This window comes from Prorops nasuta, unplaced genomic scaffold (genome assembly GCF_024137725.1).
Source record: "Prorops nasuta isolate Cenicafe-Biocafe unplaced genomic scaffold, Cenicafe_Pnas_1.2 PNAS00061, whole genome shotgun sequence".
Classification (NCBI taxonomy): domain Eukaryota; kingdom Metazoa; phylum Arthropoda; class Insecta; order Hymenoptera; family Bethylidae; genus Prorops; species Prorops nasuta.
In genome coordinates this window covers 17051-37401 of record NW_027116858.1, presented here as the reverse complement: position 1 = coordinate 37401, position 20351 = coordinate 17051, and the positions used below count along the sequence as shown (strand labels likewise).

At 36.3% G+C, this 20351-nt stretch overlaps 2 protein-coding genes across 4 annotated transcripts; both read right to left on the bottom strand.

The window, feature by feature from the left end:
- Positions 1–570: 570 nt before the first annotated feature.
- Positions 571–15321, bottom strand: LOC136784589 (synaptotagmin 1-like). Of its 3 annotated transcripts, none has more exons than XM_066745343.1 (9): positions 15091–15321; positions 6282–6444; positions 5731–5856; positions 5308–5453; positions 5129–5221; positions 4690–4884; positions 4324–4500; positions 3940–4191; positions 571–3837 (listed from the first exon to the last, which is right to left on the bottom strand). In XM_066745343.1, exons 2-9 carry the CDS (start codon positions 6439–6441, stop codon positions 3643–3645), a joined length of 1344 nt encoding a protein of 447 aa, XP_066601440.1. In that variant the 5' UTR covers positions 6442–6444; positions 15091–15321; the 3' UTR covers positions 571–3642. The 3 variants fall into 3 exon arrangements, with proteins under 3 accessions (XP_066601440.1, XP_066601439.1, XP_066601438.1); XM_066745342.1 differs by having other exon boundaries at positions 5129–5227; positions 5308–5450; XM_066745341.1 differs by having other exon boundaries at positions 5129–5227; positions 15091–15318.
- Positions 15322–15962: 641 nt separating this feature from the next.
- On the bottom strand, positions 15963–20166 carry LOC136784588 (sorting nexin-4-like). The gene is made up of 9 exons (XM_066745340.1): positions 19422–20166; positions 19014–19120; positions 18727–18943; positions 18430–18645; positions 18096–18233; positions 17741–17951; positions 17492–17624; positions 17288–17402; positions 15963–17226 (listed from the first exon to the last, which is right to left on the bottom strand). The coding sequence occupies exons 1-9, from the start codon at positions 19497–19499 to the stop codon at positions 17176–17178; spliced, it is 1266 nt and encodes a 421-aa protein (XP_066601437.1). The 5' UTR covers positions 19500–20166; the 3' UTR covers positions 15963–17175.
- Between the last annotated feature and the right edge of the window lie 185 nt (positions 20167–20351).

Genomic DNA, 20351 nt, shown 5'->3' with positions numbered 1-20351 from the left:
ACCATTCGACGATTCGCTCTCATTTAAGCCAGAATCAATAGGCCTTTTACATTTTTGCAAAATAAAAAATTTCTCTAAATCTTAACCCGTGATATAGATCTCTATATTATACAGGGTGATTGAAATAATATCGAATTATATCAGACGTCGTATGAAAAAAGAATTTTTAAACAGAAATTAATTAATTTTGTAATTTACAAGAGGATCAACTTTGAGGTTAAATCAATTTGCTATAAAGAAAAAAGTGTTCATCTCTACAAGATGTTTCATGATTAATATCAGTTTAATTCAGAGATTCTATAAAATATCTATATAAGCACCACGCTTTTCATAAAAGGATCTTTATTCCCCATATATATTTATATATATAATTATGAGAAAATTTTGATTCACCCTGTATAATACACACATTATGCACATTTTTTAAAGACGATTTACCATATTTAAAAATCTTAGAGTAACGTGTTTAGCTTCTGTTTAGCAGATTTTAAGAGCCTAGGGATATGATAGAATAGCCTGGTTGTGTGAATGTGAAAATTGTACGTTGTTTCATGAATATGATAGTATTTATTATATATATATATATATATATATATCTAGAGTTAGGATGTAAAGCGATGAAAAAAAAGAAAAACTTTAGGAATACGAATCCGAGGTTTTCCAATAGCAACGGACAGTTTTCCAGAGAATGTTGATATTTCATCACCGTGGATCTCCAATTAGAGCAGAGAAAGAGAGAAAGAGAGCGAGAGAGAGACCCCCTTTTTGGTAGCTTTATATCTAATCGATACGCTTCCACCCAAACTATATCTTACTCGTGTAATATTTTAATCCTCTCTCTCTCTCTCTCTCTATTTTTACTTCCATCCGAAATAAGATACCCCAAGGATAAATGCGTAAGATTTTCAACATCTTTCGATAAACTTTTGATGAGAACAAATTAAATAATTTTCATAAAAATATTTTTAAAAGGTTTGCCGCGATTATAAATAATACAAACATGGGTGTCATGAGAAATATTAAAATTGAAAATGTAAAATCAGTTGTAGGTTTAAACGTTCTATCGTGTGCTTTGGAAAGATTGGAAATACTCTGTTTAGATTCGAATATACATATATAAGAAGAGCTAGTCGCAATGCTGAAGAAGTCATCGATCCAAGAAATTTTGCATGATGTAACTAATCCTCGAAGCCATCTCTCGTGATACACGCGGCTACATATATGTATAATATGTATAGTTTGGCGATCAATTATGACTGAAACCAGCTCCTACGAGTATTTCACGCGAAAAAACGTTTGTTAAACTCTCGTACAATTTACTTATACTGCGAATTATCGAACCAAACTCTACACACACAGTCCTCATCGCTTATTTCTAACCAAAATTAAAATATAATAATCGAGACTGGTATATAAACTGTGTTAAATGAATAAAACCAAATAATATCACCCCTACTAATTAAGTTGGAGGAAACCAAGTAGCAAATGTTACATTTAATAACTGGCAGCTCTTTTAACCTACCCGATATAAAAAAATGGTTATATTCAATACTGGATTATATACGCGTGGTTAGAAGATATTTTCTTATTCTCCTTATTTCTTCCGGCCTTATTATTTGAAAATATGCGAGAAAGTCGATGAGGGTTCATCGAAGATATAGCCTGCTTTAAAATGTTAAAGCCCTGCATATATGCGTGTGGTTTAACGCGTATGTACGAGTTCTCGAGTGGGTGCAGCTATGATATATCGCAAGGGACGAATAAAATTTCCCTGTTCTCGTGAACGTATATATATATATATATATATATATATATATAGCGGAATACAAAAAGTAGGAAGTTTACGAAAAACATTGATTTATTGTAGAAGTTACTGTACAGTTTTCATTATCAACATATAATTGATTTTTGGAAGAAAAGAAAAAAGAAAGAAAAAAGATTAAACAAATGCGTATTGGCCCAACACGGGAACGGATGAGCCTTCGAGACACATGATCGCAATGAACATGAAAATACATTTTTCACTCTCGTTGGTCAAACATTACTGTGTGTTTCAGTATAGAATTAGATGTATAACGCATATAATCATTGTACTTAGAATAACATTGCCAATTGGATCTGAAAGATGTCCACTTTTACAACAAATCGATGCTGTTCATATTTTAACAATAACGTCCAAACTATTCGCAAGAGTCAATCCTCAACCGTTTTATATACAACAAAACAGAATTAATTGAATTCGATAAATATATTTATTTGATATCATTTCTATTCCTTCAACAACTCATATATATATATATATATATATATATTTATATGTAATTCTTTATACGACTGAAGTGCTTATTCCATTATCGTTTAGCTACTTTGCAGGAAGGAATACATGAATTTATTCGTAATGTTCGATCGAATATATATTTATAAAATTCAACTGAAGCCTTCGTAATCGTATAATCCTTAGTGTCATCTATAATTAGGTCCTGCTGTTTGTCCGTTTTTGCATGGGATTCCACCCACAAACAGATTCATTCTCTCTTCGTCAATAAACTAATTGTATACAAAATCAATTTATCCAATTGTTCATGCATTTTCGGTCGATTCTCTCGTTTTTGACGAAGTTCTGGACGAACGGTTTGAAACTGCTCGAATGTTTCATTCGCAAACACTGACAAAGCTGGGCCTTATATTGCGTTTTAGTCGTACACACGAATACTGGTTAGATCTCACATAACGCATGATATACAATATTTTCACAAAATCACGCAGCCACTGACTTACCGATATAGTAACATAATCTAGAACAAATCACGTAACATTCGTCCATATTTTTATTCGATATATATATATATATATATATATCAATGTGTTGGAAAATAAGCGAAAACGTATATATATATATATATATATATATATATATATATATATAGGGTCACGATAAGCCCCAAGAACAAAGAAGAAAATCATTAAGGAAGTCCTTATATCGACAAAAACCTTCGATTCTTCTTCCAATACAAGTTACTTTGGAATAGGACGCGAGTTCTTTTTATGTTTTTCTTCAAATCATTCAATGTTTTACAGCTACAGAAAGAAGTATAGTGTAGATATATATATTTATATATATATATATATATATATACGTATATATACAAGAGAGACAGCTACACTTCGTCAGAACATATTGTTAATACTAAATCTTCTTGTGGTGGTATTTATTGTTATTTAGTCATAGATTATTAATATCTACTAAGTATTTCTTTATCTCTTTTTGAATTTATCATCCTCCTAGCCTGCCCTCCCCCCACCTCTCTCTCTCTCTCTCTCTTCCCATTTCACTCAATTTTGCACCCTCGTTCCTTATATAGCCATTGCACACATTTACACACATTTCTCTCTCACATCCAGACGCGTACTTTCTCTCTCTCTCTCTCTCTCTCTCTCTCTTTCGCACAAGATTACTCTTTTTGCCAATAAACAACCGGCCATTGTTAAATTCACCCTGACTAGCATTTGAATCGTACCGATTAGAATATTTCAAGAAGAGACCTGCAGAGATGCCACTGTGCGATATTTGCTTGTCGCTGTCATGTTTAATTGGCGGCGTTAAATGGCATTACCTCGGCAGCAATGGACGCTCGAAGCTTCTTAGTCCTTCTTGTCGCCGTCTTCAGGGTCCTTAAGCGTATGCCATTGAGCGATCGGACGTCTCGGCGATGCCAGCATATCCGACCAGTGTCTTAATTCCGTTCCACTGGCATTGCAACCTAACAACACCTTGCCTATTGGCTCGGAGGTTCCGATACGATCATAGTCCACCACTGTTACGACCAGCTGCACTTTCTATTCCAATCATAAAATGCGGACACACTCGTGTATGAGAGATGTACGGACAAATTTATATATGTTTATTAAAATTGACACATTAAGAATTGACCAAAATACCTGTATCTGCTCGAAGGGCACCTCAAAGGTAAACGATTCGTTGTAATAAGGATTCAACGTGCATTTCTTGATGGACGTTTTCTTCTTCTTCAACCTCTTCCCATTTTGCATCAAGGCGATCTTCACATAAGGATCCGATAGTCCACCCACGTCCATCTTCTTGAGATTCTTCGCTTCGAGGATGACCACGGTGAGTTTGCCGGCCGTTGGCACGTATCGCAACGAGAAGCATATGTCGCCCAATTTGTTGTCCTTGAAAACAATATCGCGCGTTCACATTTGATTTGTTTGTTTGTTGCCAAAATTTTTCAGGGATTCTCTGCAGCCTTATACATATAGTAAATTCCAATGAGAGGAGAAAGGAAGAATAAGAAATTGGCTTACTTGACCACCTTCGCCCTCCACGCTCTGCAGCTCTCTCCACTCATCGATAGTCTGTGCCAAGTCGACTTGGCAAAGTGGCACTTTCACCTCACCGATTTGATCGTGCTTTGAAAATCTGTCGAAGTCGAATATAGCAAAGACCAGTGTTTTATTCATGGCATCTGCGTATGGAACACCCTGGACAAAGATACATCCTACAGTTTATTGTACATGTATATGTTTCACAAATTATTTAAACGAGCAATAAGAAACTCTCATCGGGAACGACGAATAAGAAATGAAAATAAAATAAAATATAAAAAAGAGGAACACGCGCGCGTTTTGAGAGAGAGAGTATATATCGTTGAAAGAGAAATGCGGTCGAACCTTGAACGTGAAAGTTTCGTTGAATTCAGGGTTCAACGTCTTTCTGTGAACCTTCGTTTCGAATTTCTTCTTCTTGTCCGGAAGCAGGTAAACTTTAACGTAAGGATCCGACGTACCGCCCATATCCAGGGCTGGCAGTTCCTCTGCTTTTATCACTGTGACTGCCAGACTGTTAGAGTTGAAGTCGTACTCGAGCTGCGAACCATACATGTCAAAAGGGTCAATCAAGGTTCTTAGCGATTACTCCGCATGACCCACAAGATTCGATCACATATCGTCCGTTGCCACGATAAAAATCAGAATAAAAACATTTGTACTGCATACTTACGTGCATGCTTATCTCATCTGTATATACATGCATATATGTATATAGGACAATATATATATATATATATATATATATATATATGTAGAGAAAGAAATTTGATCATTTCGTTACCTTGTACTGCAATTTTCCCAATTTAACCTCGCTCTGTTTGCTCTCAGCTTCGTCAGGTTCTTCAGCGTTCTCGGTGAGTTCTTCCATATCCGGCTGAACCTTCGGAAATAGAAGCGGATTCCACGGGTGTAGAACGAATTCTAACATCTACTTTTGAACACGGAACACCGAGTACGTACCTTGTCCTTGTACGTGCTGCCTAGCAGCTGAACAGATTTTAGGTCCACCGCGCCCTTTAGGCCCTTCTTCCCATCTTTCGAACGTCTCTTGCGGCAGCATCTTCGTATACAGCAAAAGCAGATCCCAAGAACTACCACTGCCACTGCTTTTACGCAAGGTCACGATTAACATTTTAACAAATCAATTTGAACCTTATAGTTAAGAGATATCTATATATATATATATATATATTTATATACATCGTTAAGCATTTTGGGGGATATAATATACCTATATATATACATATATATAGGTATATTATATATTTATTTATTTGCTCCACACACACACACACACACACACACATATATATATATATATATATATAGTATATATTCACATAGGTTTTACCTGGAAAGTCTCGAATATAATCTTTTTATTACCTATTAAAATGGCAACAACGCCCCAGGTGGGAACTCCCATCTCTTCAGCTACCTCTTTGCCGAAATTTTCTATCCGTACTTCGATGGATTTCGATGTGGTCTCGGCTACTGCTTCCGCTTCCGTTCCTACGAGTCAAGTGTATGTCCATAATAAATATCATGCACTGATGTACATATATATGCATGGGTGTGTACGCGGCACGTACACACCCATGCATGCACGAATTTCGCAGAATCTCGATCTCTTATTCCAACTCGATTCAGCTTTTTCGCGGCATTCTAACTGATATAGTATATGTATACCAATGACTCGCCCACATGCACATACATAGGTGCAGTCTATATATATAAATAATATATAAGTTGTATATCTAATGGAATGTGATCGTGTAGAGATAAGCGCGGAGCACAGAGCGCGTGTGCAGCAATATATGACTCGCCTTAGATGCTCCGCGCGTTATTCGTGATCCTTCTGAGAAAGAAAGGTTTTCCTCTTTTCGATCTCTCTGGAGATGAAATGCGAGCGAGCTTCCGTTGAATTATATCGTTACCTTTAGCTTCCTCTTCGACATTTTGAATACTCTTGGCTGTGGAAAAGATGATGCTGGTCAGGTTAGGGGGCTCCGTTGGCTTCTCCAGGCTCTCGGCTACCTGCACCGCCTGGGATGCGGTTGGGGCTGGTGCCTCGCGTTTCATCAGGATCGAAGGCATTTTCTAGAAAGAAATGCAAAGACTTTTCTCTCAACTCCAAGTACTCGTAAGAATTAGTATATGTATAGAGAGAGAGAGATAGAGAGGGTCCTTTGAAAACAACACCGCGAATAAAAATGGAATTTAAGAAAAATATAGAATAGCGCAAAGGACCTCTCTTGTTACAAATTATTTGTGAATGAACGCGCGAGAGCAGCAGCACTCGACCAGCTGAGAGCTATAGGGAGATTGAAAAGAAAAATAAACATGCACTCTCATGCTTGTAAATATCCTCTTTACTAGAAATATTACACTTTCACGCACTGTCATATGAGAGATGTCGCAATCTCCGATGAGCTGCTGGACTTGCTCGTCGACCGATTCTCCTTTCGCGCGCTATCAACTATAGTCTGCGGTAACACCAGCTAGCCGGATGTGTGCAGCTACAAGGTCACAAATGTATCCGAGAGATATGCAAAGTACATATACTATACCTATATATAGATACGTATTAATACGTGCGCGCTTCAGATGATGCACAAATGACAAACTTGTGCGTTCTTTTTTAAATAAATTACTATATATAATTATTGCTTCTATAGGAGCTCAAACATTCCAATGGCACTTGGAGTTAGTATTGACATTTCTACAGCATTCACAATTTTGTATACTCGCTTTAATTGGGTTTTTTGATTAAATTTGGCGCTCCATGCACTTGTCTAATGACGTATATACGTACACTAACGAGGATGGAGAAAGTTTAAGTTTTCTGCAGAGTGTGTAGCGTTATTCCTTTCACGCCCAATAGAAGCTTGTTTATTTGGATTTTATGTTGCAAAATAATGTTATACTTGATGTGGCTTCTCATAGTGACACGAGAAGCGAGGAACTGCCCGACCGTTATTGGTTATTGCATAGATAGACATTTTTTTGAAATGTCCCGAGGGCTGTAGGAAACACGTGGAATATCGATTTGCTCTGTCTCTCTTACGTATAGCACGAGAAGCACTCTTTATTCGTGTTAATATTATATTTAATATTTTAATTCATTTTTCGTACAGATTTAAGCGGAATTTTCATTTAAATCGTGTACGCGTTATATAGTTCAATAAAAATATTACCTATAATGTTACATGATTCGAATAAAACTGAATCCATTCGATTTCTCACTTCTACTCCAATATGACTCGAATGCAGCGTTACAATTTGACGCGAGATATGCTGACCAAGAGGAATAGAAATATTTACGAAAATTGTGCTAACATAAGCAATTAGTCTCACGTTGATACGAAATGTGCAAACTAAAGATCATATACACGTTAACCGTATCGTGCTCAACGAATCCTTATATAGTTTTACTCTAGTTGATAATATTTGTGCACCTTATTCGATTTCAATTAATTATAAGCGTCGTTGAAAAATATTTTCTGCTCAAATTTTGGTTAATATATCCCAAGTGTTGTGTATATCTGCAATAAGTTAAATTAACGTTGTATATAATTATTACACGCAATATATGTACATATATGATCGTCCCTCGATATATGTGCTCTCTAAATATTAAACAACGTTCGTGAGATCTGGTACGGCTTGGAGCTGCGTTATGTTATTATTATAGTATATGAGAAATTAATTGCAAATGCAATTTTACGTCGAATAAAAGCGAAGAAAGCGAAGATGATCGCGCTATTGTTCGTCTGTAAAAGTTAGAGCTACATAGCTCTGCTCTTGCATGACTGAATGTATATATAGGTAGCATTAAATGGTCTAATAAGAAAAATCCAGTGAAATATCGTGATCGGATAGAAGGAGCTAGCTACTAGGTATACCTTCGGAGCATATTATACGCCTCTAATAACAATCACGCGCAAGGTATGACAATAATTATTGTTACGCGTGGACTAGTACTATTTATATATATATAGTGTTACGTTAAATTTTTCAATTAGTAATGATTTTAAAATATTTATAACAATACTAGCTGTCAATATTATAAATAGAGAGAGAGAGAGAGAGAGAGAGAGAGTGCGTTTGAAGAAAATTATTTTTAAAAAATAATTACAATTATCAATTTATAAGGACAAGCGCGCCTGCGCTCGTGCGCGCGCGCTGAATTATGTTCACTATAAAGGTCAAAGTAAATTGGATGGTTATAGTATAGAAAGCATGCAAAAGTGAGAGAAAATGTTCAAATTGTCAACAATACTATATTGATATTACAAATGCGTTTATAAAGAAAATTATATCTTATAAAGATAAGAATGATAAAAAATTAAAATTTTAAATTTGTGCAGAGATACTAATAAATTGCACTGGTTGTAAATGTCAATGTAAATCGGTAATAGAAAGCAGAAGCTAGAGAAATATTGTCAACCGTAAATTACGACGCAAGGTCTACGTGGATGCATGCGTATATATATATATATATATATGCGTGCATGAATGAATCTTTCGAGGACGAAGGGTGGAGAGCGCGCGAGGCGATCCACGTGTAACTCGTTAAGCGAATATAAAAATGACGGACATGTTGGGGAAACTGGGATCACGGCGAGTTTTGGTAAAATGAGGGGTGAATGCAGAAAGGGGTGTACTTGACGAGTTATATAGAAAAAGTATGGTACAAATATAAGGTTAAACAGAGGGAAAATAGGGGAGTTGCGCGCATTCATATATATACATATAGTATATAGTCGTGGATCTACCGGTGCGTGTTATTACGATCGTTTTACCCTTCCGCCCACATTATTGCTATTCGAACCTGTGATCGCCCTCCACCTCCCCTCCATAAGCTGCAATTTCTCTTTAGGTTATTTCTTTTCTCAACAAACCACCAAAGCTTCTATCGAGTTTCGCGGTGACTTTCCTACATATTTGTGTGTATATATATATATATATGGATAGGATAGGATAAGATATATTCAGCGTTGCGTTGATCGTTGAATTAATCCGGTCACGAGCAATCACGCGCTCGAGTCTCTGTTGGGACATAACATATTCTCGTTACGTCATTAAATCCACGATCGATGCTTGATTACCGCAGCTTTGCGCTTTTATCCTGACGTAATTTCAACATAATTACGGAGATATAGCCCTAATCGACTTGTGAAATTATAGCATAACCATGCCTCTCTTATCATCATTACCATTCGAATATAGAAGATGACAATCACGCTTTACTTTTCTATCAATACTGCATTAGAACGAATCATCTTGAGGAACAAACTTTGGACGCTAGACCTGCATGCGTGCGCTTAATCGATAAGAGTGTTACTTTTTTTATCAGATCAGAGAGAAATAAAGAAAGCTCATCGCTGAAAATTCTCGGTAAGTTGGCAGTCGGCTAACGTTCTATACGTGCAGAAATATCTCGCCCCCCCCCCCCCCGAATGTTTACATATACGTATACGTATATATGTACATTGCAATTACTTTAAACTCAAAGGGGATGTGCAAACCCAATAAAGAAATTTGATGACGAGTAGTTAATGCATGTGTGGTGCTCGAACGACTGTGTATACACCAGAGATTTGTCTTATGCGGTTGAAACATCCGAGTACGCGCGAGTTTGCGCAACTGAATGAAGAAAAGAAGCAAAAAGGATGAGAAGAGTGATGTAGAATAATAATCGTGATAATATCGAGCTATAAAGGGTAGTGCGATTCTGAAAATTATTATTCCTGATGCGCGTAAAAAGCTGCCGGTGCTACATATAATAAGTTTTCCCATGCACATTGTGTATCTCTCAGTGTCATCTCCTTTTAAGGAGCTGCGTCGTATTACGTCACTGGGTCGTTACGTTGTTGGAATTGACGCTCCATCATGGGTGTCTCCTTTCTCTATAAAAACCGAAGATCCGTATGAATAAGCTCTGCGTCATTTTTCCATCGATTAATATACCTCTTGACACCACTATATGTATAGCTCTTCTCCTCTATACTGCACATATAGGTATATACCTTGGTGAAAGCTCCTTTGCATAATTAAATAAATTCCAAAACATCGTTTATCAGCTGTTAGTCTACTGGACGAATTAGCAAAGAATTAAAATACCTATCACGCGATTCCATTGGAAAATGAGGAATTTGCAGAATTCGCATAATCCTACGTCGATGATTTATATCCCTCCTATGTGGGAGAGATTATAAGAGAATAAGTAGAGTGCGGACTATTTTGGAAAGGTTAAGAAGGTTTAAGGTGAGCTTGAGAAGAGAGAGAGAGAGAGAGAGAGAGAGAGAGAGGAAAGTGAAGAAACACTTGTGTCTCACTGTGATATAAAAAAGAAGGTGGTCTGACATTTATGTGGCTTTACTACTTTTTCTCGTCACACGCCTTCTCGTCCAGCTCAATTTCACTCGATCTCTGTCGTTAACGTAGGCACCCTGTGTTATCCAATTTATACCACCTTGCACAACCTTTTCTTAAGAGAAACTCCGTCCGGTTCATACTCATAAATTACTCAGGCTTTATTAAAGTACCAATAAACTTGACTGGAGAACACTGAAAATTATTCTTTGGTATCTATGCGCACTATGAATTTGTAACATTTGAAGATTAAATTTCATGGAATGAAAAATCAATTTAAATTTAATTATAAATTAAATTGTATTTATAAGAATATCTGCAAGTTGATATTGCAAGTACTATACAGGGTGTATCAGCAACGATGTGTTTTTAATTTTAACCGCATACTCTTGAGCATAAACCAAGTAGAAAAGTCATGTACCATTAATACTATATAAAAGCATTATTGTGCTGAAACAAATGAATTTCAAACCGATAAGTCAGGGCTTCGGTTCAACGGAAAAATTCCTTGACCGTCACTTTCGCTGACAATTCCCTTATAGAAAACACAAAGCAAGCTCGTACTTCTACTCCGTTCCGTATTGCCGTATATATATATATATATATATATATATATATATACGAGCATACACACACACAGCGCATGCAATTACGCCAATTATAATCGGCGTAATTGCGTGCGTTCATGTGTGTGCGTCTACGGGAATACGGAACGGTGGAGAAGTACGAGCTTCTTTAGTTTCTTCAAAGAGAATAACTGTCAACGAGAGTGATAGTAAAGTAATTCTTCCGTTGAATCGCCAAGCCCCGATTTATCTGTTTAAAATTTATTTATCTCGCAGCAATGATGTTTTTACGGTATTAATGGTACATGACTTTTCCACTTGGTTTATCCTCAGAAATATGTGGTTAAACTTAAAAGCATCGTTGCTCTGATACACCCTGTATACGCGCATACATAATATGAGACAACAGATTACGTATACACTATGGAAATGTTGATAGAGGAATATTCTCTGCTGCAGAAATATAAAATTTAAATGTATTCTCCAATGACCAATTGAACGTGTCTCGTGAGAGAATCTAAGGTACAGGGAGCCTTTTTTTTTACAGAGATAAAATTTAATTACAAAAGACTTTATCGCGTGGTGCTAATATTCCTTTCGTTCAAAATGAAGATTATATTCCAACTTCCGCTCGAGGAAATTTAATCGAACCGACTTCCGCCCCTTCTCGACATACACATAGGATCATCTTCACCGAGAGAATCGTATTATATCGAGCATTCGTAATTGCGTAGAACCTCAAAAGGTTCACACGGGAGACGACTCTCGGACACAGACATGCAGTTATACCTAAAAAAAACTGTTAGAATTTATTTTAGTCTTGCAGTCAGTATGAACAATTAAATAAAGCTGGAAATAAGAAGAGAAACGGACTTTTAATCGTTGAATTAAGATTAACAGTTGTAGAGGGAATTCGCAAATGACCGAAGAGAAAGTTTTTTTTTTTAGAAATTCTAATGTGTTCACTGAAATCTGATTTTCCGTATAGCTGCTTGAAAAGTGGCCTCCTTTTCATCGGGAATTGTATTACCAAAGAATAATAAGCGAGCTTCGTCGTTTCGCAATAAGGGCCGGACTCGTAGACTTTGAGCTCTAAAGTTAAAATGGAGCCGAGAGAGAGAGAGAGAGAGAGAGGAATAGAATCGCGCCTGATAAACGAATTATTGCGAAATTAAGTTGAAGCACTTAACATTTCCAACGCTGACGCCCCCATCCGTGCGACAACGGATCCTCGTTACATTTAAGTGGCCCGTTCATCGCTTCGGGGGTTAAACGATACTCGAAACCTTGGAAATACAAACCGTCGCCCTACGCCTACGCCTTTGGAATATCCTATACACACACGCACACTTATTATCCCACGCATCTCGCGACACACACTCCAATAATTTATCATATACACAATAATTAACTATAGCCGTTACTTCCTCTCTTATATAATTAATCTATAACACAAAGTATATTTCTCCGAATGAAATTCTCACGTTACCACCATGTAAAATTGGAACAAATTTTTAATGGGGAGAAATAAGTGTTCGCACAGTAATGAGAAGCTTCAAGTTATGTTTGCTTCCATCCCTGCACTATAAAGGAAATGACTATAATGGTTGCAATAATACCTATATATATACATATGTCGTTGATCGACGACGTTTGTTTTTGGGAACAATTTTTGGGGTGGTCCGGGGGGGGGGGGGGGGTAGAGCTGTGCGAGATGAGACACGTGTTGACCCTATTATCAAGGGAATACCTTGCAACACTGCACACATATAGCTCTATCATTAGATGGCTGCTATACTATATCTGGGATTGTCTGGAGACCCTAGGCGCGCGTGCACACGAGCTGCGTTCATATGTATGTACATGTGCACACTTTAGCACCAATCGATACTACCGAGTACCTATAATGTATATAGATACCGGCCCAATCGTATTAGCCGAGTTCTTCTTGCGCGTCCTCTTCCAAACTCTCACTTTCCTATCTCCTCGAATCTCCACGTCTCGCACACGATAAACCATTGCCATGCATGTATATACATACACCGGATTTCCCTTCGATTCGCACAAGACCCAAAACCCATCTTACATCCGCTTATACCCCTTAATTCATCAGGATTAAAAATTATTACGAGAAACGCGCGGTGCCTGCAGTCTATATGTACTTTCGAAGCTTGAAAGATGCGCAAGCTGGAAACTTGAAAGAGGACTCGACACTGAAAGGTTAGAACCTTCGCAAGTACAAGTATATGTATATATATATCGCGTGACTATATTTAGCATAGGCAGGCTCGTGTGTGTCCCTTGATGAAACTATAGAGGTGTATTTTCAAAGAGAATAATAAGCTTTTGCGCGCCGAAGCTAACGTCGATTAATCTCATGCAGATAGTTTATTATCTCTGCGAGAGAGATTCGCGCGCCTCGAAACGACTCAATCGCTACATTGGTCAGGGATGAACTTTTACACGTACTCTGAAAATGATACATGTTTCATTATCGACTGTCCTATATATCACACTCAAGGACGATTCGACTGTGCATGGGAGCCCTCTTCGAATCCCCGATAAAGTAAGTTTCTTTCAATGAACGCCTCGCGGATCACCATCGATTTATTTATAAATTTAACGATACACTCGATATTTCATCACAACGAACAGCCCTTATACTAAACTGTAGAGGTCGTTCGATAAGCATTACAAGTCGTTTCAATTATTTTTCCTATAATCGCATAATTTTTATTGGATCACGTTAAAACATGATAATTTATTTAACACCTTTTATCTTGCTGCCGAAATATAATATATAAATATATATTACACACTACTGCAATTCTTGTATACCAATCGATACGATATTGTGAGCTAAATTTGATTCGTGTACATTGTGTATGTGCGTGTGTGCTTGTAGAGATATATAATTGCAAGAGAAACTGTCCTTAAGGATCTTTAGGGAGGGAGAAACTTGAAAATAAAAGCAGCGAACAATAATATTCCTGCACAAAAGAGAATCATGGATGATAAAATTAAAGACGATTGAAATAACGATAGGTGAATTTAAATATACGAGTGTGATGGAATCTCGTGGGTAAAAGTGCCAGGAGAACAGATTCAACGCGCGACTTTCAGTCAATACATAATTGTGCCAATCAGCAGAGTATGTCCCCTTTCTAGCAAAAAGAATAACTTGAGCGTGAAAAGAACAACGTTAGAACCATGTTTTTTTTCTTTCGTACTACTGGGAAAATTGCTGGTACGGTTCAAGTAGTACTGAGAGAAGTTACAATATCAGAGAGAGTGGAAAAGGGAGAGATTGGGAGAACGCAAAGTGTATGATTGCGAGCGGACAAAGATGGCAAGTGAAGAATTGGTTAACGAATTTCGTAGGTGGAAGAAAGGAATAGTTGAGTGGCTTTGGTATAGCGATATATGCAATGTGGTAGTGGAGATAATATGCGCAAGATAAACGAAAAATTCTCACTGTTGTAGAATAAACGATGGAGCAAGGTCAGAGAGGAGATAAGAAAGCAGGATAGGAAAGATAAAGCTTTGGTAAAAGCGAAAGGGGCAAACGAGACAGGGAGATGTATATATATATATAGGGTATGCCAGGGAAAGGTAGAAAAATTGGGGAAGACAGAGAGAGAGAGAGAGAGAGAGAGAGAGAGAGAGAAAGAGTATAGAAATCAGTAGTAATAGTAGACGAATGGTCAGACGTAAGAACACAAGACGTCGTGTTTGAGGCATGGATTTGGTTTCCTCAGGGTCTCGTTGGAGAAAGTAACGTGCGTGTGGGGAGAATACTCACAGGTATAGGTGGAATTTTTGTTGGTCTTCGGTGTCAGTTCCTCTCCTTCAAAAGGCTCGTAAGGAGCGCTCTTCTTCGGGAAGGAGGCGGATGATGGCGGTGAGGCTGGCGGTTTCACCAATTTTTACAAGCGCATCGTAGCAATACGCCCTGCGACATCCATCCACGACGTTGTAGATGGCAGAAAATCTATCCGTATCACGGTCTCTCGAGGAAGAAGCCGAGTGCGCCTGACCAAATCTACGCAAACATGGCTGACCCCCGACGAATCGATAAAACACGTTACGTTTTCCACCGCTTCGACGTCGCTCCAATCCGAAATATAAAGCTCCCGTATACTGTTGCAAGCTCCCCCTTATGTGTGCTCAACCACCCCGAGCTTCCTCCTTTCATTCATTCCATCCTCTTTCACCCTTCCTCCATCCCACATATAACATCCTTTTGCAAATCTATTCTTCTTCCTCTTTCTCTTCTCTCTGCTTTGCTTCAAATCGTTTCAGCAAGGGGTCGATCAACTTCTTTTATCGTATACTGATACCATTTCTTCAGATTTAACAGTTTTTGCACATTTCATCTTAAAATTAATCAAATATTTCATAGATGATGTACCATTAGTGATAAACATCGTATAGGTAATTTACAGTAATGGGAAATACATGCTATCAGTTTTTTTACTATTTTCTTTTTGTTAAACACATCAGCTGCTAAATATTACGTTGCGTGCAATTCCTTTTATTTATATAATTTATAACGAACATAATTGTGGTAAGAAGAAGGTAGTTTCGCGTAAATAAAAAATTGAGAAAACTTATAGATTCTTGGTAACATCTGCAAAGAAGGTATTGATAAATTTTGAAACAAATTTATGTCGTTCAATTGTTTAATATGTATCTACAATTAAATCAATAGTTACATTAAAATAACGGTACGCATTTCATGCGTTACCCCAGCCACCTTACGCAAATATCTCAGGCAGGTACAATTTTTATGCTATATGATCTATATATAATTTATATTCGACATTTAAAATTTACAAAATAATATTAAACGTTCTGAATTCGGTGACGTAACGAATTATTCGCAAATATGTGTCGATCATGAAATCGTATAAACAATTAGCGTACAATTTACAAAAACGATAAACATATACGCATTTCATGATAATACATCTATATATCTTATGCTGCAAACGTTCGTGTGACAAAGTTGAAATTTTAAATTATAAAACAATAGTGTGGAATGTATAGCTTCTGATACAACATACTGTCTCTACTTTCATGTCATACTTTGTTCGCGCAATGATTTACGAATATGTGATAGCTTTACATCGCGCAGTCCGAAACTTATACATATGAATATGTATGAATTTACATAATAAAGGTTATGTATTGACAATTCTGAACTTATTACTAAATAACAATAAACGTATGTGTATCTATATATATATATATATATATATATATATATATTATCAAATATCAAAATATCATTAAATGGACTTTTCACTTACTATAACAAAACTATAAAGGAATGCTTTGATACATAAAAGTGTATAAAAATCTTTGATAATATAAACTTTCATTTTCAATGGTGGACTACTTCTTCGGTTCTTAAAACTTGTGTGTCGGTGAGTATGTGTGTGTGTGTGTGTACGTGCTCTATATACTACATATAATCCACATATTACTGTTGAACAAATTATATCGTAACATTTTGTTGTTTGTATTTCCACTTATTATTGATTTATTATATATCGACTGCGTTTAACGAGATTGACACACGCATTAATTATATTAAATCCTTATGATTAATGTTATTGTGTAAATTTATATATATTAAACATAAATTTTGTAAATATAAATATATGCGTATACGCGCGCGCGCACACACACACACACACACATATATTCTAATCTAATCTATATAATCTAATATTAAACAAAATCAAACTTAAAAATTAATGAAAATAAGCGTACAGTACACTTAGAGTGAACTTACAAACTGAGGAATGTATATTACACAATGTGGAACGATTATTGTTCTGCAATAGTTAGGAATTGTACTTTGAATTGTGACTCAAATTTTTTATGGCATTCCTTCTAAACATTCCTTGATATGCTGCCAGGCTTGGCGTCCCTATAAAAATTATTAAAAAAATTAATCAATCCAAAATTTCGGAAAACTAATGATTTTATACCTTTCGTGCCAGTTTAAATTGTAAAACACAATATGCTGCTAGTGTTTCCTTTAAGTCTATAACTTTCTGCTGTTGAAATCTTTCAATATCCATCATAGTTTTGATGGAAAAGGATCTAAAATTAACTTAATGTTAAGTATAACTGTATGACGAGAATAATTAAATGTTCTCATAAATTCGATTTATATGTTAATGAAGTATTACCTTAAATCCTCATCGACTTGTTTTACTGTCTCCTCGTGTTGAGCTATTCTCTGTTCCAACTGTAATATTTTCAATTCACGAACTTCTTCTGTGTCTACAGAGCCAAACAAACGAGACATTAAACCAGCTTTACCTAAAGAAAATTGTATGATTAAGAATAACATTATAAGTTTCATTACATTTATACACACTTTCAAGAGGCACGGTATCATTTCGACGACAAGTGTATATATAGAAATTATAATATACCCTGAACAGCTTTGTCCTTTTGATCGTGAGCGGTTGTTAAAGCATCATGAGCCTCATCCTTAGCTAGCTGTAAAGCTTCTCTACGTCTAATAACCGCTTGCAATGATGATGCGCCGAAAAGCCATTCTTTTAATTGATCTGCTATGAGTTCCTCTTCTTCCAATGTGGTGTCTATAATAGCTGCTAAGGAATCCAAGTAGTGGCCAGATTTCTAAGAAAACAGGCTGTAAAGCAGTGCACTTTGCTATTGCCCTACGTGATATAAGATCACTGAAGGACACATAATTTTAATAAAAAAATTTATAAATAAAGCAAGCTCTTCTTCTTTATCTTCCAAGACTTGTCATTAACACACCTGTAATCCATCACCCATCTCCTTTTCTATGGCACTCCATTCGCTGAATACGCGGCCATAATTTGCATGTAATTTGTATAAACTGTATTGCTTCTCAACAAGCCTAGCACGTACTCGAAGCAGATTACATAAGTTATTCTGTAAATAATGCCATTTAAGTAGTAGCTTATCTTGATTACTTTACTTTCAAAACAATTGTATTATTAGTGTGCTCTAGTGCTCTACAAATACTACCATATATATTTTGCAGTATACATCTATTATAAATGACCATGCATTATATCTTTGATACAAAAAAATAAGTTCTTGCAATTATACCTGAAAAGGTTTTTACCTGCAATTCAATTCCATAATTTTTTATAGTCTCAAAATTTTTATCCGGTTTTTTTAAACGTACTGCAACGCTAAGAGCCTTTAATTTTGATTCGGCAACTTGCAAATACCCTGTTTCTTTTATGCTCTCCCTCCATCCGTCAGTTTGTTGAAGAAAACCCATAAAGTGCTCATCGCAAGATAGCACAGGATGAGATGCTACCCGTAATAAAAAGTTCTGAATAAAAAAATCATAGTATTAATATTGTCACATTACTGTATTTTAGATTTACTTATAATCAGCAATAAAGACCTTTACCTCTAAACCTGCTCTTCTTCTATCGACAAAGTCAGGATCAAAAGTGTCTGTGGTTACTTTTTGCCAAGCATACATAACTTTTTTCTCTGGTAACGGCGGCAGTACAATATAAGGATAAGATACTTCTAAATATGTGCGTAAAAGTTCAAACTCAGTGTATCTTCTCCATAAAGAACTTAATCTAGTTAAAGCACCTTTAAAATCAGGATCAGTGACTCTGTAACAAATGCAATCAATTTATTTCTCAAGTTATGTAAGAATAGTTTTCACAACATACGGGAACCTACTTTGTCTCAATGAGGTAGACCGTATAAAATTCCCTTAAATTAAGCGCCTTATTCGCTCTTTTCTCTGCTTCAACAATAGAGATTTCCATACGATCGAGCAGTGAACTCTAAAGCAATAAAGTAATCCCATAATAATAATTAATTATACATAGAAAGAATCTTAATTCCCATTATAATGCATTATTATGTACAAATTAATAATTAAGTTATTTATAAGTATAAATAGCTATTATAAACTGAAGCATTCAATTCATAAAAATTTGTGTAAATAACAAATTTTTTAACTTGAATATATAAATTAACAAGTTATAAACAAATCATATACTCGACAGAAAAAATGAAAGGTATAAGAACGTTTTTAACGTATCGATTTTTTTGCCGTATTAAATACTCAAATATAGGGCAAACCTGTTTCGAACTTTCTGTGGCAGTCATGTTGGCATTTGTCTCCTTCTGATAATTTCCGTTAGTGAAAACGTTCTCCATGATTTTAACCAGCACCAATAATAAACAGATCTACGGATCTAAAATGCAGCATGGAGCATTTGACAGCTTTCGCGTCACGTCACTTTTTATGATTATAATATATTTAAAGGGTACCAAGTGCCATTGTACCAAACCTGACCAACTTTTTAATAAACACTCGCTTGAAATTTAGTTTGATTTACGCAGGAGCAGTACTGTCAGAAATGAGGAGGGAGATTGTTGGAGAGTCTCTGATCAACTCTGATGGAGGATTGTATTGCGGCCGCCCGCGGGTATCGCCTTCCCAGCAGCCTTGCCCTGCCTTGCCAACAACAGTATACAACACTCTCTCACACATCACCGGTAAACCTGGTGTGTGTGCCCGGCGCTCCTGGTGAGTGAGTGGTGACTGGTGGGTAAATTTCTAGGGCGTGCAAAACTTCATTGTTGGCTAGTGTGCATGCTAGTACATACGGAATGAAGTTAGCCAAAAGGTAACCGAATCAATTTCTCGCGCCGGAGTGTACATGTAATATGTATACATAACAATATACATACGAAATATCGATACTTTTGGATAATATCATCCATTGCACGCACTATAATATCCTGGGTCAACTCCGTCTCTCTCTCTCTCCCTTTCAACAGGCTGTAAAATCTAAACGCTAAAAATTGACGAACCAAAAAGTTCCTAAAGCACCGTTACCACACACACACAAAGAGAATTTTCTATTTCTCTATGAAGAACCGAGCTCAATGAATGGGCTTGAATCACTGATGTCTGTCAAAAGCACGTTACTACTAAATTATAACTGTTTCTCTTCATTTAATTAAAATTTACTCATGTCATGTTTTCCTAAGTCTAATTTATTA